This window comes from Cavia porcellus, unplaced genomic scaffold, assembly GCF_034190915.1.
Source record: "Cavia porcellus strain 051 isolate PalLab524CR breed Dunkin Hartley unplaced genomic scaffold, mCavPor4.1 scaffold_5, whole genome shotgun sequence".
Classification (NCBI taxonomy): domain Eukaryota; kingdom Metazoa; phylum Chordata; class Mammalia; order Rodentia; family Caviidae; genus Cavia; species Cavia porcellus.
The window spans coordinates 76,006,238-76,021,495 of NW_026947488.1; the positions used below are offsets into that span (position 1 = coordinate 76,006,238).

Genomic DNA, 15,258 nt, shown 5'->3' on the forward strand with positions numbered 1-15,258 from the left:
ACCATTGGAGACAGAAGGACAAAAGCTAGATGAGACTTCAAAACAAGATGATACTAAATCAGTATTACCTATTAAGATGTCATTTTCTCCAAAATAGCTGTTCCTATCATCCAATCTTCTCTGCCTCATTTCTGTTGAGCTCTTATTCTGTCAGTAGCTGTCAGTTTGTCTTCTTCACTTTGTTCTCTGCTCCATTAGTTGTGGCCTCCACTATTTCTGGATTCTTTGTATTTTTCTTTTTTTAGAATATCCTGCAATGCTCTCTGTAGAGTTGAATTGGTGGTTGCAAATTCCCCCAGTTCCTCTTTATCCTGGAAGCACCTTGTTTTTCCATCAATTTCCAGGGACAGTTGTGCAGGATATCTCAATCTTGGCTGGAGATTATTATCTTTCAAAGCTTGAATTATTTCCCCCCACGCTCTTCGTGATTTGATGGTTTGTGCAGAGAAATCTGCTGTAATTCTGATGGGTGCTCCCTTGTAAGTGGTCTGTTTCTTGTCTCTGACAGCTTTTAATATTCTGTTCTTGTATTGAATTTCTGGAATTTTTATTATTATATGCCTGGGTGTTGCTCTGTTTGGGTTGTAGGTAGCTGGGGTCCTGTATGCCTCATACATCTGAGTATCTTTACCTTTTGCTAAATTAGGAAAATTCTCCTGGATTATTTCTGTGAGTAGCTTTTGTAGTTCATTTGTTTGTGTCCCTACTTCTTCTTTTATGTTCTTAATCCTTAAGTTATGGATCCTCTTATCATCTTCTTGTCTTTGTATTATTGCTGTTTGTTTCTTTGTTATTTTTAAGAAGTTTTTCATTTCATTCTCCCATATTACAATTCTGCCCTCCAATTCAGATAGTCTGTCCTTAGTTTCTTTCAAGCTGTTATGCCAGTCTTCGATAGACTTCTTAATTTCTTGGTAGTCCCTTTGAACCTGCTTCACGTATTCTATGCTTTCCCTGTTTTCTCCATCAAACAATTCTCCCCTCTTTTTCTGTTCTTCCATTCCACCATCTGTTTTTTCTTGGGTGGGGCTTAGCATTTCTCTAACTATTTTGCATACTTCTAGCTTCAGGTCGTTGATAACTTCATTCCTGAATTGGTCTATGAGGCTCTCTATATGGTGCTTTATGTGTATTGGTGCGGTGTCCGCTATTGCCTGTTTCTCAGAATTGGGGGCCGAGGAGCCTTTCTTGTTGCTGCCTCTTCCCATATTCTCTGTTCCTTATATATGCAAGCTTATATGAGAGGCCCAGCTTCTCTCCCTGTCAGCCACAGCCTGATCGAATTGCGCCGGTTAGGTGTTCCCACTCACCGCTGCGCACCAGGCAGCCTACGCGGGGGCCCGCCCCTCCTGGCCTCCGTCAGGCTCTGGGATCTGGTTTGGGCCAGCCTACGGGGTCCGCCGGCAGCGTCACGCAGGCCAGGCACTTTTCACCAATCCCGCCCGAGAGGGGAATGTGTGGCTGGAGTCGCCACTGCGCCCTGCTCCCACAGGACTGCTCGGGCCCAGAAAGTCCGCTGGAGTCAAACTGTGGTGGAGTGTCAGTTTCTCTCACTCACCTCGCCACAAGTCAGAACATGCCTCCCTGCCCGTCCTGTTTTAGACTCCGTTCGCAGACTCCCGTTCTCAGAGTTTCCGCGCTTCTCTCTCCTTGCCGAGCCGATGTAGAGGCAGCCAGCCACTGCGCAGCGGGAAACCCAAATCGCGGCTTCCAATGGCGCAGGGTCCAGCCTCAGCAGCGAGACTTTTCTGTTCCTGTTTTAGCACCAGGACTGCATTCCAAGTTGGTTTCTCTCAGCCGAGTTCGTTCCTGAGTCAGCAGAGCATAACTCCACCTGCTTATGTCTCTTTAGTCCGCACCATACCTGGCTTCTGAGCCTAGTTTTTCAGAGAGCCTCCGGTAGTTGCTGTTATCTGTCCGCCATGTTCTCCCGGAAACCACAATAGTAATTTTAAAGGGGAGATTTTTGAGCCCCTCATTTTCCCCTTGTTACTATGCCAGTAATTATAGCAGTGGGTTTCAAATACGCTTATTTTAGCTTGAGGGTTATGTGTGTATAGATACATACCCCTTAATCCAAAGTATATAGATTTTGGGTGTGTGTTTCACGGTTCTAAAGATTGAACAGATCCTCACACATGCTAGGCAACCACTCTACCATTGAGTGGCCTTCCTCCACCCTCTTTTTAACAGGGTCCTGGCAAGTTGTCCAGACTGGCCTTGAAATTATGATCTTCCTGCCTCGGCCCTCTGAGTAGTTGGTATTACATGCATATGCCTCCATGCCTAACTGATTTATTCTTATTACCGCCTGTTTTAGAGTACCTAATTGTCAATGTACATATTCTTCTTTGGGAAGACTAAAAAAGCATAAATTCAGAATCTAACCATTAACACTTGAGATGATAAATGCAATAGTTACAAAGAAAAAAAGGTAATATTAGGTGAAGGAAGGAAAATTGAAAGGAAACCATTCCTTCTGCTCCACTGGTCTTTTGTATAAAGAGCCAAATCAATAAATCAATTTTGAGCACCATAGAAAACACTTTTCTTTCCTCATTGAAATCTTATTTTTAAAGCCTGTTCTAGGTTCTTGAAATAAGAAATACAGTCTTACTTGCTTAAGGATACCAAATACTAGAAACCTGGCTGGCTTTGTAAAGCAAGGATTCTCAAACCTTGGTTTCTGTCCAGGTCATCTGGAAAGTTTATTAAAATGCATCACCTTATGCCATCTCAGGAGTGCCCATGGGTCTAGGGAGTGTCCAGATATTTCCATCTCTAACAAGTTGCAAGTGACACTCATGCTTCTGATTCAGAGAAACCTGCTGACTCATCTCAATTTTTAAAGTGCTAGTATTAACCATTAATCGTTTTAAATATAATTACTATTGTCACATTTAAGTAGTATGCTGTTTAGCTCTTAGGTACCAGCCATGTTCACTTCTTCACAAAAGTCAAGGCACAGATCATCCTTGAAGAAGTTCTATCTTATAGACTCAACAGTGTTTGTAGTGGTAAAAATAATCACTACCATATATTGCATGTTCAGTGTGCCAGGAACTATTCTAAATATTATAGAAAGTCATTTAATCTTTACAGTAGCTTTATGAATTAGGGTATATAATCCTTATTTTAGGTGAAACAGCTGAGAACTGTAAATGTTAAAATATTTCCCAATACAGAGGTCCGTCAGTTCATGAACTTACTTCTTTTCACAGTTCTGGTTACAGAATTCATTGTACAATCTGCCTGTAATTGAAGTATTACTGTATTCACATAATAAGTATATGAAGGAGCCAGAATTTGCTACTGTGTGGTCCTGTGTTGTTAAAAAAACAAAAATATGAGTATTAGTGGAGCACAGGAAGGATGTAGTAATTGACTCCTATGAAATCAAAAGGCATAACAAGAAATGATACAGGGGGCGGGGCGGCGGGAGGTGTGAAATATAGCCACAAGAATTGGAACTGTGATCATCTCCAGCAGGGGAGCAGTTCCTGCAGTGTCTAGGAAACCTGAAGGAGGGAGCGTATGTTCCACAGATTGCAAATACTTATGTAAAACAGTAATAGATTAGGGCAGACAATATAGCAAGAAAAAGATCATATCAGGCAGAGATCAAAGTCTTGAAGAGTTTTGTATATCAAGCTAAGTTTTAAGAACAAAATTGAAGAGGTGGGGGGGTGTTTTCTCTTTTGACTTTCATCTGTGTAAGCCTATGGTTTGCAAATAATGATCAGGCAGCAGCATATGGGAACCTGTTAGAAATACATATGTGTAACCAGGAGTGATGACGCATACGTGCAATCCCAGTCCTCAGGAGACGGAGGCAGGAGGATCCTTGGAAGTTTAATACTAGCCTAGGCTAGAAAGTGAGTTCAAGGCCACTTGAACTGCTTAGTGAGACCCTATCTCAAAAAGATCCCCCACCCCCACAAAAAAAAAGGGGGGGGGGATACATATTCCTGGGGCCCATTTCATTCCTACTGAAGCAGAAACTCTGAGGTGGAGCCTACCAATCTGTTTTTACCAGACTTCCAAATGCTACAGTAGATTTTGACCCCTGCACTAGATTATTGAACTATTGAATAAGAACCTTCAAAATAGTCAAAAGGTTACTATACTGATTGTAATTATATGTATGACCAGTGTAGTTTTGTGAGAGTACAATACTCAACAGGTTTGAAATATTAATACCTTTTAAGGGGTACATATATTCAGCATGATCCATTTGTATGTACCTTGCAAGCCTGTTTCTTCTGTTGCTGTAAAAGAGATCAGAATCAGGACATGAGTTTGTTAAATCAACATTCAAAGAATAGCATTCTAATTATTCCTTGGGTACAAGAAGGAATTAGAAACTTGCTAACTGATTTTAATTATCAAAACAAACTAAAAAAAAAAAGAAATAAACTGTTTTTAGTTTTCTTTTAGTTTTTTCCCCAGTTGCTTGTTAATGTATCCAACACACTGACATTATATTCTGTTTAATACAGATGTGTTGAAGGAATAGAATGCATTTAAGTCATGAAGTAACTAAGAGTAATTCAGTGTTTCCTGGTAGAAATAAAAATATAAAAAGTATAATGTAGCATCTCAAGCAAATTTAACTCTTATCACTTTTTTTTTTTTTTTTTTGCCAAAATGCACTTGATATTTGTGATAAATATATTTGCAAGAATTCTGGTACCAAACTTTACACTAAAGCCTTATGTTTTTTACAGTTGTCCTATAATTTATAGTTAATGTAGTCTTTGCCCAGCTCTTCACAAGCATTCTTCTTTTTATTCTAATATTAGTAAATGTGCTAAGCAAGCACTCCACAAGCATTAAGGCCCAACATAAAAAAGTATTTGTTAATGATTTGTATTCATATATCCTTCCTCATTGTTAGGTATGCAGAATCCTTTTTCATCTTAGAAATATCAACAAGAAAAACTGAAATAATATACTATAATTAAGTATATAATAGAGAAATTTAGACATGAAAATACCACTGAAGAACTAACACCAACCTGCTCATTTTACAGAGGGAAACTGAGATCTAGGGAAGTTAAACTGGTGGTTTGGTCATGGTCATGAAGAAAGTAAATAGTAGAATTAGAACTGTAGGCAGACCTATTTGAATTGTGATCTTAAAAACACTATTGCACTGACCAGGATATTTCTAAACCTTGTATAATATTGAGGGTCTTCCTCTATTAAAACAGTAAGGTATCAGGTTTTTTCTTTGCAAGACTAATTAAAAACCTAGTTCTGTGTTTCAGAATTTATAAAAACACCAAGAGGCCATCGATTCTTGCTTGCTTACTACTCAGTATGTGGGAGAATACATAAAACACCAATTATGTATTCAACTTTCTGGTATCATACAAATACTAAGATGATACTTAAATCTGGGACAGATTTACTGCATTGACTACTTACAGTTATTTTCAGAAAAAAACTAGTCTAAACCAAAAGCCTTATTATATGATTTTTATCAGCAAGTAGTCTACAATCAAAGAATGTCAGTCTCCCAGAATGTTGAATTCCTTGTTAACGAGCCTTGCCAGAAGCCCTCTGAATTGTTTTTAGAAACTGTTTCTATACATCAGATATTAAAATACAAAATGTGTAAAAGAAAAGTCATCATCTGAGTTTTAATGAAATAATCACTAGGATTTCTACATGAAAAGCAAATCAAATATGTAGTTGGTTCATGAAATTTAACAAATGAGAGGGTACTGCTCATACAAAATGTATCATTTTCAGACTATTAAAGGAAAAACACCTGAATAAAATTGAGTGTTACTTTTAAAATAGCATACATATGTCTATCATAGACAAGTTATAAATGTTGGACCTACAAAAATTTTTAGAAGTCATACATTTACTATGACCTTCATTTTTAAATTAGAGTTTAGTACTAAAATTGTTCTAATAGACTTAAGCTATTTCAAATTATGATGCTTGTTTTTAAGTGAAACAAATGTTTTCTACATTATTTTTAAGAGTTGGAAGGCAGGTTAAATGTTTCTGGAATAACTTAATGAAATATTCTAATTTTTTCTAGTGCGTCTGGGGGAGGTGGTGTAGCCATTGACAACAAAATAGAACAAGCAATGGTAAGTAAAAGTTTATAGTCCTCTCATTTCATAGATTGTGGGTTGTATGAAACACTATTTTTGTCAGTTCTAAATAGCAAATGCTTAATTCCTTTAAATGGAGTTAGCCAGATTATATTTTTTGATGATAAGTTTTAGTCAGAAATGCCCAGAACACTGAGAACTTTTAGTCCAGAAGTATCATTTGAGTACGTACTTTTCCATTTGAATGTCCCACATGTCATTCATTGCCATTGATTAAGGGCTATTAGAGGAGCTATGTGTGATTAAAGCAATATGTTCTCAGCAGAGCATCGTCATCTTCTGGTCATTATAGATGTTATTTCACTGAGCTCTGATCAGTAGACTTGTTTTTGGTTCTGATTCATGTTATTGCTATCAATTTTTTTGTCCCCTTAAAAATATTTTGTTTGTATTACACAAAATGTTGACTTAAAATTATTTACAGTCTAGGTAAACTGTAAATATAGACTGTCAGTCTCAAACGATGAGAAAACATAAATCAGACTTTAAAGTTAAAAGTTAGGGATCGGGATATAGCTCAGAGGCGAAAGCACCTGCTTAGCAAATACAAGGTCCTGAGTTCGATTCCCAGTATCAAAAAAGAAAAAAAGTTGAAAAAGGTTTTTAATCTCTAAAATTAAGCTATGACTAGTTTCATTACCAGGCAGCTTTCCATTGGGATATTACAATATACTATGTCCACTTGTTATAACATCTAAAAATGTTATTTTTATTATTTTTATTTTTAATTCTAAGTTTAAACTTTTTTAGACTGCTATATTCCCCAAACTGGTCTCAAACTTTTGGTTCTTCCAACTCCCACCTCTCCATCTCAAGTGCTAGGATTATAGATATCCACCACTGTATCTGGAGTTAATTCTAAGTTTAATAATTGATCATTTAGGGAGGAAATATTTTGGGGAAATCATTTTAAACTTCAAATATTCTAGGCTTGCTACTATAGGTGGAAGCTAGATTTTTCCCACCCATCTCCCATAAGTTGGGATATAGCAGAAACATTAAAAGCAAGAGCAGAAAGTCTATTACAGGCACACCTTGTGTTTAGAAGGCACCACATGGGGTACAACCAAGGAGCTCCACCTTTCCCTTTCATTCACTTTGACATTCCTAATTTTGTTTTTCACAGGATCTGGTGAAAAGCCATTTGATGTATGCAGTAAGAGAAGAAGTGGAAGTTCTAAAGGAACAAATAAAAGAATTAGTTGAAAGAAACTCTTTACTTGAACGAGAAAATGCACTGTTAAAATCTCTTTCAAACAATGATCAATTATCCCAACTCCCAGCCCAACAGGCCAATCTTGGTAGCACTTCTCAACAGCAAGCAGTGATAGCACAGCCTCCGCAGCCAACGCAACCTCCACAGCAGCCGAATGTCTCCTCTGCATAAAGCTTTCTTAAGCCTCATTAAGGAAAAAAACCGAAAGCAATCTATCCTTGTGTGCCACTGGTATTCTTTTCCTCCACTTTACACGAAAGCAAGTAGCCATGCTTCGGTTGTGTGTTTGGCCTTTTCAGTATTAGACAATCATTCTACAAGAGCTTTTCCTCTAAGAATGTCATGCAGCACTATTGATGTCCAGTTCTATGTCATCAGTATACAAGGAGAATAATAGATGGGGTTCATTAAAGTAAGCAAAGTCTGCATTGTACCTGGTGCGCATGAGTGGGGTCTGTAAGCATTTTGGTGGCTCTCCCATATTTCCTACTTCCCATGGATTTGTCTTGAGCCTTCTTCATCATATTACAAATAACAGTTCATCTAAAGAGCCACTTTCCTTTCAATATCAGTAACATTTGCCTACATAAGTTCCCATTTATTTGTGTTTTATTTATTACAGGGCTGCTATTTTCATAATGTACATGAACAATGTCACAGAACTTTTTTAATTTTTTTGGATAATTATAAGTATCAGTAAAGGAATTAAAAGACAGGATTGCGTTTAATAAAACAAACGTTTAGGCAATAATTGAACAAAAGAATCCTGGCATATTTCTAACACTAATGGCAATTTACCTTTGGTATTTATTTTCAGTAGTAAAGACCCAGCTTGAATGTAAATTTTGTATAGTGTAAGTATGAAGAACATAGTGCAACTGTACAGGTAGTCACCAGTTATTGTGATATAAATAATCGGGCTATTTTGATGAAGAAAACTTTGTTCATTTGTTTCTACTTTCTAATAGAGAAATTGCCACGATTCCTCTGCTTTTCAACATTTCGTATGACTTTTTTTTTCCAGGTGGGAATAAAAAGCTGTGAAATTGTTCAACCTACTTTGTAACCAAAGAAGCAAAGCTGTGTAATGGAGTTTTGGTTTTTGTTTTTTTTTTTATAATGCACATTCTTTATGTATTTTTATTTAGTATTTTTCTTGGTCACAATTTTCTTTGCTGTCTAGCATGATCTGCATGACCTATAATCTTTGAACCACTTTCGTACCTCATGTTTTTATCCAGCACTCTTATTGTAATATGTAATAGTCTGTGAACAATGTAAAATAAAAAAGAACGAACAGGTAGTATGGTGGAGCTGAGCTAGTGTACAGTACACTAGTTGTACAAAAACAAAAATGAAGTGAGCCATCTTTTGTTCATTTAAAATGGTGTTTTGAATTTCGTATGCAGAAAACGTTTTGTTACATTGCAGATTTTAATGTATTTAATAAATGCAACATGCAGATTAAGTGCAGTGTATACTGAGTATTTAAATTAAAATGTACATTTCATAAATACAGTTTCAAGAGAAAGCATCATTTTGTGTATACTAACACATTAAGTGTATGTCAGAAATTGATGTATAAATATATTTTAACACATTTTCTGAAATTAAACTGCAGTTTTGTTGAAATATTTGGCTCTATATGTGTTCAAAATTTGACTAGATTTGTATTTTCACAGTTCAAAATATTCCTTAAACAGAAACCTATGTTGTTAATAACAATGATAGTCCTTCAATTTTCAAAGTAAAATAATTTAAAGAATGCAAGAATGGTGAGCAATATTTATACTCAATATTCATATATGTTAATGATACAAGTAGGAAATCCTTGTCTACCAAAACTTTTACTTGAATTCAGAAAGGTCCCTGTAGAAATAACGTGCTGTATCTGTAGCCAGCTAGCTAATCAGGAGTTAATGAGAAGTAGTAATTACCTCTCCATATAAAAGAGAGTAAGTGTTCTTTATCTTTTGGAAGTCAAAGCTTAATCAGATTAAAAATAAAACAAAAGGCATAAAATTGTTGTATGTTGGATTACCATATATTTTATATCCTAGTTATGTTGCAGGATATATTGTCCCGTGAACAAAATTTTAATAGCATTAGAAATATTTAAAAGAACCAAATATACAATATAGGCTTAAAAAATGCTAAGGATGTGGTTTGAGATTCTAGAGCCACTATAGGCGAAACAGAATGTGACACTTTGTTGATGGAATAATATATCAGATTCGTAGGTATGCCTTTCCAATCCTACCAATGCAATACTTGATACAGGCAAAGGAAAACTATAATTAGAAAAGGATTTCAAGATTCAGTGGTAGAATATTACCCATCATACACAAGGCTCTGTGTTTAATTCTCAGCAGAGCAAAAAAAGGGTGTATTAATTTCTGTGAAAATAAAAAGTTTTAATTCTGGGGGTGGAAGAACACTTCATAAACATAGTACCAAGGAAGAGATTAAAATTTGTCAAGGTTTAAAATAATAATAGTAATTGCTATTATATATTTTAAAGAACAAAATGAGAGAAAATAGTTAATGGTTTTAGTAACCTAAAAAATCAAATTAATATTTTTATCAAATAGTTATGTATCTTTTAAATAGCAGGGCTTAATGTAGTAAAGCAGGTTTTCCTGTGTTCTCCAGAAAATAATTTGGCAATATGTATTAAAGCCTTAACTGTTAATAAACTTTTCAGTTTAATGACATGAAGCTCATGGTGCAACGTTCCAAAAATGCAGAGTTAGTAGTGCATGTTCTCTGCTTATCCTCTGCTTACCCTGGAGTCCAGACACCCCCTATCTGCCGTCCTGGGCCCTCCTCTCCAAAAAAAAGGCTGTGGAAAGTAATTCCATGAGGTATACCCTGTACTCCAAAGTCAGGAACAAACTTAAAGGTAAAAATACTATTATGTTTATATTTGGAAATGTCAGGCATTCTCTCGATTGGCTAAGTCCTTTCAGGATCTTAATTTCCATTTTATCTTGGAGTTTTAGGGTCTGTTGCTTTGACTAGAATATTAATTTGGCACAGTCTTAAACATCATTTAATTTTCTTAGTGTAAGTCCTGTAGTCCTTGATGCCAAATAAGCTTGCAATTGATTTAACTGAGCCAACCAGAAAATCATAGGTAGATTGTGTGTACAATTTTTAAACCTAGCTTTCCTCAAAGAAAAGTCATTTTAGGTAGTTCCAATATATGTAATATTTACAGCTTGCTACACCCCAAAAAATAAAAATGTAAGAAGTTAGGAGGAGTATTCAGTCATTTCAACTTAAATGAAGCCCAGTGGCAGGTTCTTTATGGCCTAACTCAGTTCTTTGCAGAAATCCTGTTAAAGTGACGAAGTCCAGGTCTTGAAATTTGCAATTTAAGGATACAGACAAGCTAAGTAATACAGTGCAATAGGAGTTACAGTCAAGGATAGTGTTGTGGGGTAGCTATCTGAAAATGTGACATCTTTTGAAGGTTTTAAGGTGCCAAATGGAAGAACATGCCAGGCACAAAGCAAACAGCACTGGAAGATAAATTAGGAGGACATACACAAGTCTCATTAAGACAGCCACAGAGTTACACAGGATACAGACATAATGACTGCCCCACCTCAGAAAACAAGAGTGATTTGTGATATTAATTAATGGGATATTGTGCTCAGTTGCAGTGACAGGAAGTAGATTGGAGGGCTGAAATGAAACAAGTAATTTAGGTTGGATGACAATTCAGTAAAGGCAAAGTTAGGCAATTTTGTGCAGTTTTTCTTGGGTCTTTCTATACCATTTTTCAATAAATATTCCATTCTCAATATCAGACACCTTGCTTTCTTGATCCTTCAAGAAAAATCAAAGAACCTCTAATCCCATACTTGAAAGTTTGAGTTGCCTTTTGTGTCTAACAGTCATGTATCTCAAATTGAAAATCTTTGTCTCCTGTTAAAGAGATTGCAAGAATTTAACAAAACGGTGGAGGAAAATCAAGGAGCCTTGGTCACTTTTATGCCTCTGTAAATTCAACCCTAAAAGTAAACTTAAATTTAATCCTTTTATGGTGACTACAGTTACCCAGATTCCAAAGGTTTTCCCTAAAAGCTATTGCTAAAAGCTATTCCTTGCTCCCTGGACAGAGTAATACAAGTACTGTCCCCTTTGCAAGTCCTGTCACAACAGTTTGTACTCGGCTTCAGCTTTTCATTCTTTGACTTAGGTCAATCCAGCAGCTTCTTCTGAATACAATCTGCTCATACAAAACTGGACCTTTTTTCCCACTTCATACCTCAAGTTTCCTAATGTTATTTTCTAGCAATATTAATTGTTCATAATTTTGTGGTTTATGTTTCCACCTATTTACTGCTACATTTTGAAATTCCAGAATGTATCTCTCATATATTTCTATATTAGGGCACAGAATATCTATACCAAGATCTGTTTAAATGCATGCATTCCCTTTGTTCTATACAAGTATAACCATTTTCTAGTGGGGTAAAATTGGGATGACATGCAATGGTCAGAGAAGAAAATGCTAAAGGGAGGTACTGGACAAGACATGAGGCAGTTTAGGGAATTTCCCCACTGCCTAAAGTTACAGAACTAGAGTAAGTTTGTAGACTGAGTCTTTCTACAGAAGCCATAGTCACCCCTTTGAAAGAAAAGGAAAAGTGTGCTGATTTAGAATAAGAGGTAAATACAATTTCAACTTTCCCATGAAAAAAGTTGATGTCATTTTTTTCATTTCAATCTTTCACAAATCTAAAGTATTTTTCACATAACAACTGTCAAATACTCTGGCCCACCACAAAATTTTTCCAGGTCACACTTGCTGTCATGTCATTTCACAGGCAAGCAACACATCTATCGATAGGTCAAGCCTGAGGAAGTCCACAGACATTCTCCCACTCAATGGCACAGGGACTAGATCCAGTTTTCCTACTTTAAAAAAAAAAAAAATACATGGTGGCAGATTAAAGTACAGAATTATAAAGCCACAAATAGAGAAGTTTTGGAGAAATTTGATTATATTTTATTTGATAGAAATATTGCTGAAATGCAATTCTGTTTCAGTCTAGGTGCTGCACCCTGTACTGTATCTTTTAGGAGACAGAAAGATGACCAGGATATGATTTGTGCTCTACAGGAGCTCATAGTCCATTGTCAAAGAAAAACTGAAGTGCCATATTTTTTATTCTGAGTGTCTTAGTTTGTGAAAGGTTCATATAAATCAACAGTAATATTGCCATGTCATATGAAACTTTTTGCCATTGCCCAGAAACAACTTTAATCACCAAAAAGCTTTAACATCAGTAATCTTTTTAGTAATAGGGGAACTGGCAAAAAGATTCCCACCTTTACCTTGAGCCTGTAAAAAAGAAACTAATCTGAGAGAGAAGTTTACACATTTTTTTCTTGCTCTTAAATTTATAAATAATGGAACTGATTGGAATCTAAAGTAGGGTTTGTGTGTTATAAATTATTGTATTATAAGCAACACATTGTTCTTGACTGATAAAGTCAGCTACCATTCAGTGAACCAAGTTAAGAATCACTCAGGTGCTTGATGCCAAAAATGTCTGATAGATCTGAGAAACAAATATTGAGTAGTGATAAACATGATATTTCAAATCAGTAGGGAAAGAATGAATTAGTCAACAGATAATATTGAGAGCATAACATTTAGAAAAAAATGTTTCATTCTCACAAAAATTAAGATAAATTAGCAGTGAATCATTATTTTGGATCACATACTCCTTTTACAAATTGAAAGCTGGGACCAGGGATATAATTCAGTGGCAAAGTGCCTTCCTGGGAAGCATGAGGTCATGAGTTTGATTCCTGGTACCCAAAAAAAAAAAAAAAGCAAGCTATGAAAATGCTTTCATAAGCAAAAGTTTAGCAAATAGGAAGAGATGCCGAACTTTAGCAAAGTAGAACATGAAAACCCAAAAAACTCAATTGGCAATATTAGAAGAATTAAGATAAATAGATAGATAGATCCATCACAACCCAGTAGGTGGGTGGAAAACTATCTCACATTGTTGGTGAGTGCACAAGTTGGCACCATCACTTTTAAAGCAATTGTGCAATACCCATTAAAATTTAAAAATTGTATATTTGTGACCCAACAATTCCAATTTTTAATATATACCCTAAAGAAACACATGTGGGTTCACAAGGTAGCTTGTACAATAATGTCATTTGTACCTTTGCTTGTTATAGTATAAAATTGGAAAAACCAAAATACCAAAAAGAATGTGGTATGCATTATACAATATAAATATCAAAAAACAGATGAGTCCTACATGTACAGAAATGGAAAGATGTCTAGGATACAATGTTAAGTTTGTTAAAAGATGTGGGGGGAAGTCAAAGGGCAGTACATGTAATCCATATACCAAGATGTTAAAATACATGCCACACACATTCACACACAAATACTGTATAATATACTTCTACAAGTACATATTCATGTACTATATAAGTATAGAGAGGTTTGGAAGATACTAACCAAACTCTTAACAGTAGTTTGGTGGTATGCATTAGCTTTAAATGTAATGTTTGATGTTTTTGAATATGCATTCATGTATTGTTTGTGTAATGCCAAATTAATAAATTAGAAATAAAATAAAATAGCAAATGTTTTCTTCTTTGCTGCTAATATTCCAGTGGTGCCCTGGGTATCACCATCTTAAGCCTTGTCCCCTGCCCAGGAATTTTTTTTACCTGTCTCCCTCATTTCTTCTACTTCACCCTTTCTTTTGGCTTCTTTAGCTTTTGATGGATAATAATTTCCTCTCGCTGAAGATGCATTCCCTCCACCTGCTTCTTCAGCTATCTCCTCTTCCTTTCCACTTCTCCCCCTTTTGTGCACTGCTCATCTCAGTACAGACTCTCACTGTAGCACTGAAAATATCCTTGTCAAGGTCATCAGGGATCCTTTGTGCTGTCCCATCCATTTCAGGTCTTAATCATACTGAACTTCCTGTTCCTGTGTAGTTATTGTAGGAAACTGTAGCTCATTTTGTTATTGTTTTTTAATTTTTTTGGAGTTCCTTTTATAGAAAGTATATAGCTAGACTTTTTCTTTTTAATCCTACCTGTCTCTTAATAGGTGAATTTAATCCATTTTCATTTATTATGACTGGCACATCTGAATGTATTTCATCTAATTTTGTGTTTTCTCTGTATAGTATCCCTCCCTGTCTTCCCTTCTCCAGCCTTATTCAATTTATTGTCTTACTCATCTTTTACCCCTATTAGGATAGACAAGTTTACATATATGTCCATTCATCCAGTAGCTTTTGTCATAACGTGTACAAATTTTAATCAGGCTGGGTGTGGTGGTACATGCCCGTAATCCCAGCACTTGGGAGGTGGAGTCAAGAGGATCACTTCGAGTATAAAACCAGCCTGGACTACACAGCAAGACCCTGTCTCAGAAAACAAAAATAAAAAAGTTTAATCATATGTAAAAGTAAACAGTCTAATGAACTCCTGTCTACCTATCATTCAGTTTAAAAAATTATCTATTCATGGCCAGTCTTGTATTATTTGCTGTCACACCCCTGATCATATGGACTATTTTGAAGGCAATGCAAAATACCATAGATTTCATCCATATATATTTCACTATGTATCTCAAAAGATAGATTTTTTTAAAAATAAATCACCATAGTATCTAACTTCAAAAATAACTTGTTAGTAACATAAAAGATCTAGTCAATGTTCACATTTTCCTCCTTTTCGTAAATTTTTATAGCATATTTGTTTGTACAAAAATAAGGCTCAGATGTTACAAGTGGTTGACCAGCCCCCAAATCTCTTTTAGCTTGTGAGCTTTCCCCTCTGTATGTTTCCTTGACATTCTTTTATGAATCTTTTTTTGTCCTGTAGCTTTTCCAAAGTCTCTTTTTC

At 35.7% G+C, this 15,258-nt stretch overlaps 1 protein-coding gene across 3 annotated transcripts in view; it reads left to right on the top strand.

Moving 5' to 3' along the window:
- Positions 1–13,981, top strand: part of Tsc22d2 (TSC22 domain family member 2) — a 51,426-nt gene extending 37,445 nt beyond the window's left edge. For 2 of the 3 annotated variants that reach the window (XM_003476774.4, XM_005006727.3), the window contains 2 exons: positions 6,059–6,110; positions 7,261–13,981. In XM_003476774.4, the coding sequence (XP_003476822.2) occupies positions 6,059–6,110; positions 7,261–7,521 (313 nt within the window). In that variant the 3' untranslated portion in view covers positions 7,522–13,981. The remainder of the gene's footprint in view (positions 1–6,058; positions 6,111–7,260) is intronic. The other variant, XR_001202767.3, reaches the window with a different exon arrangement.
- Positions 13,982–15,258: the final 1,277 nt, after the last annotated feature.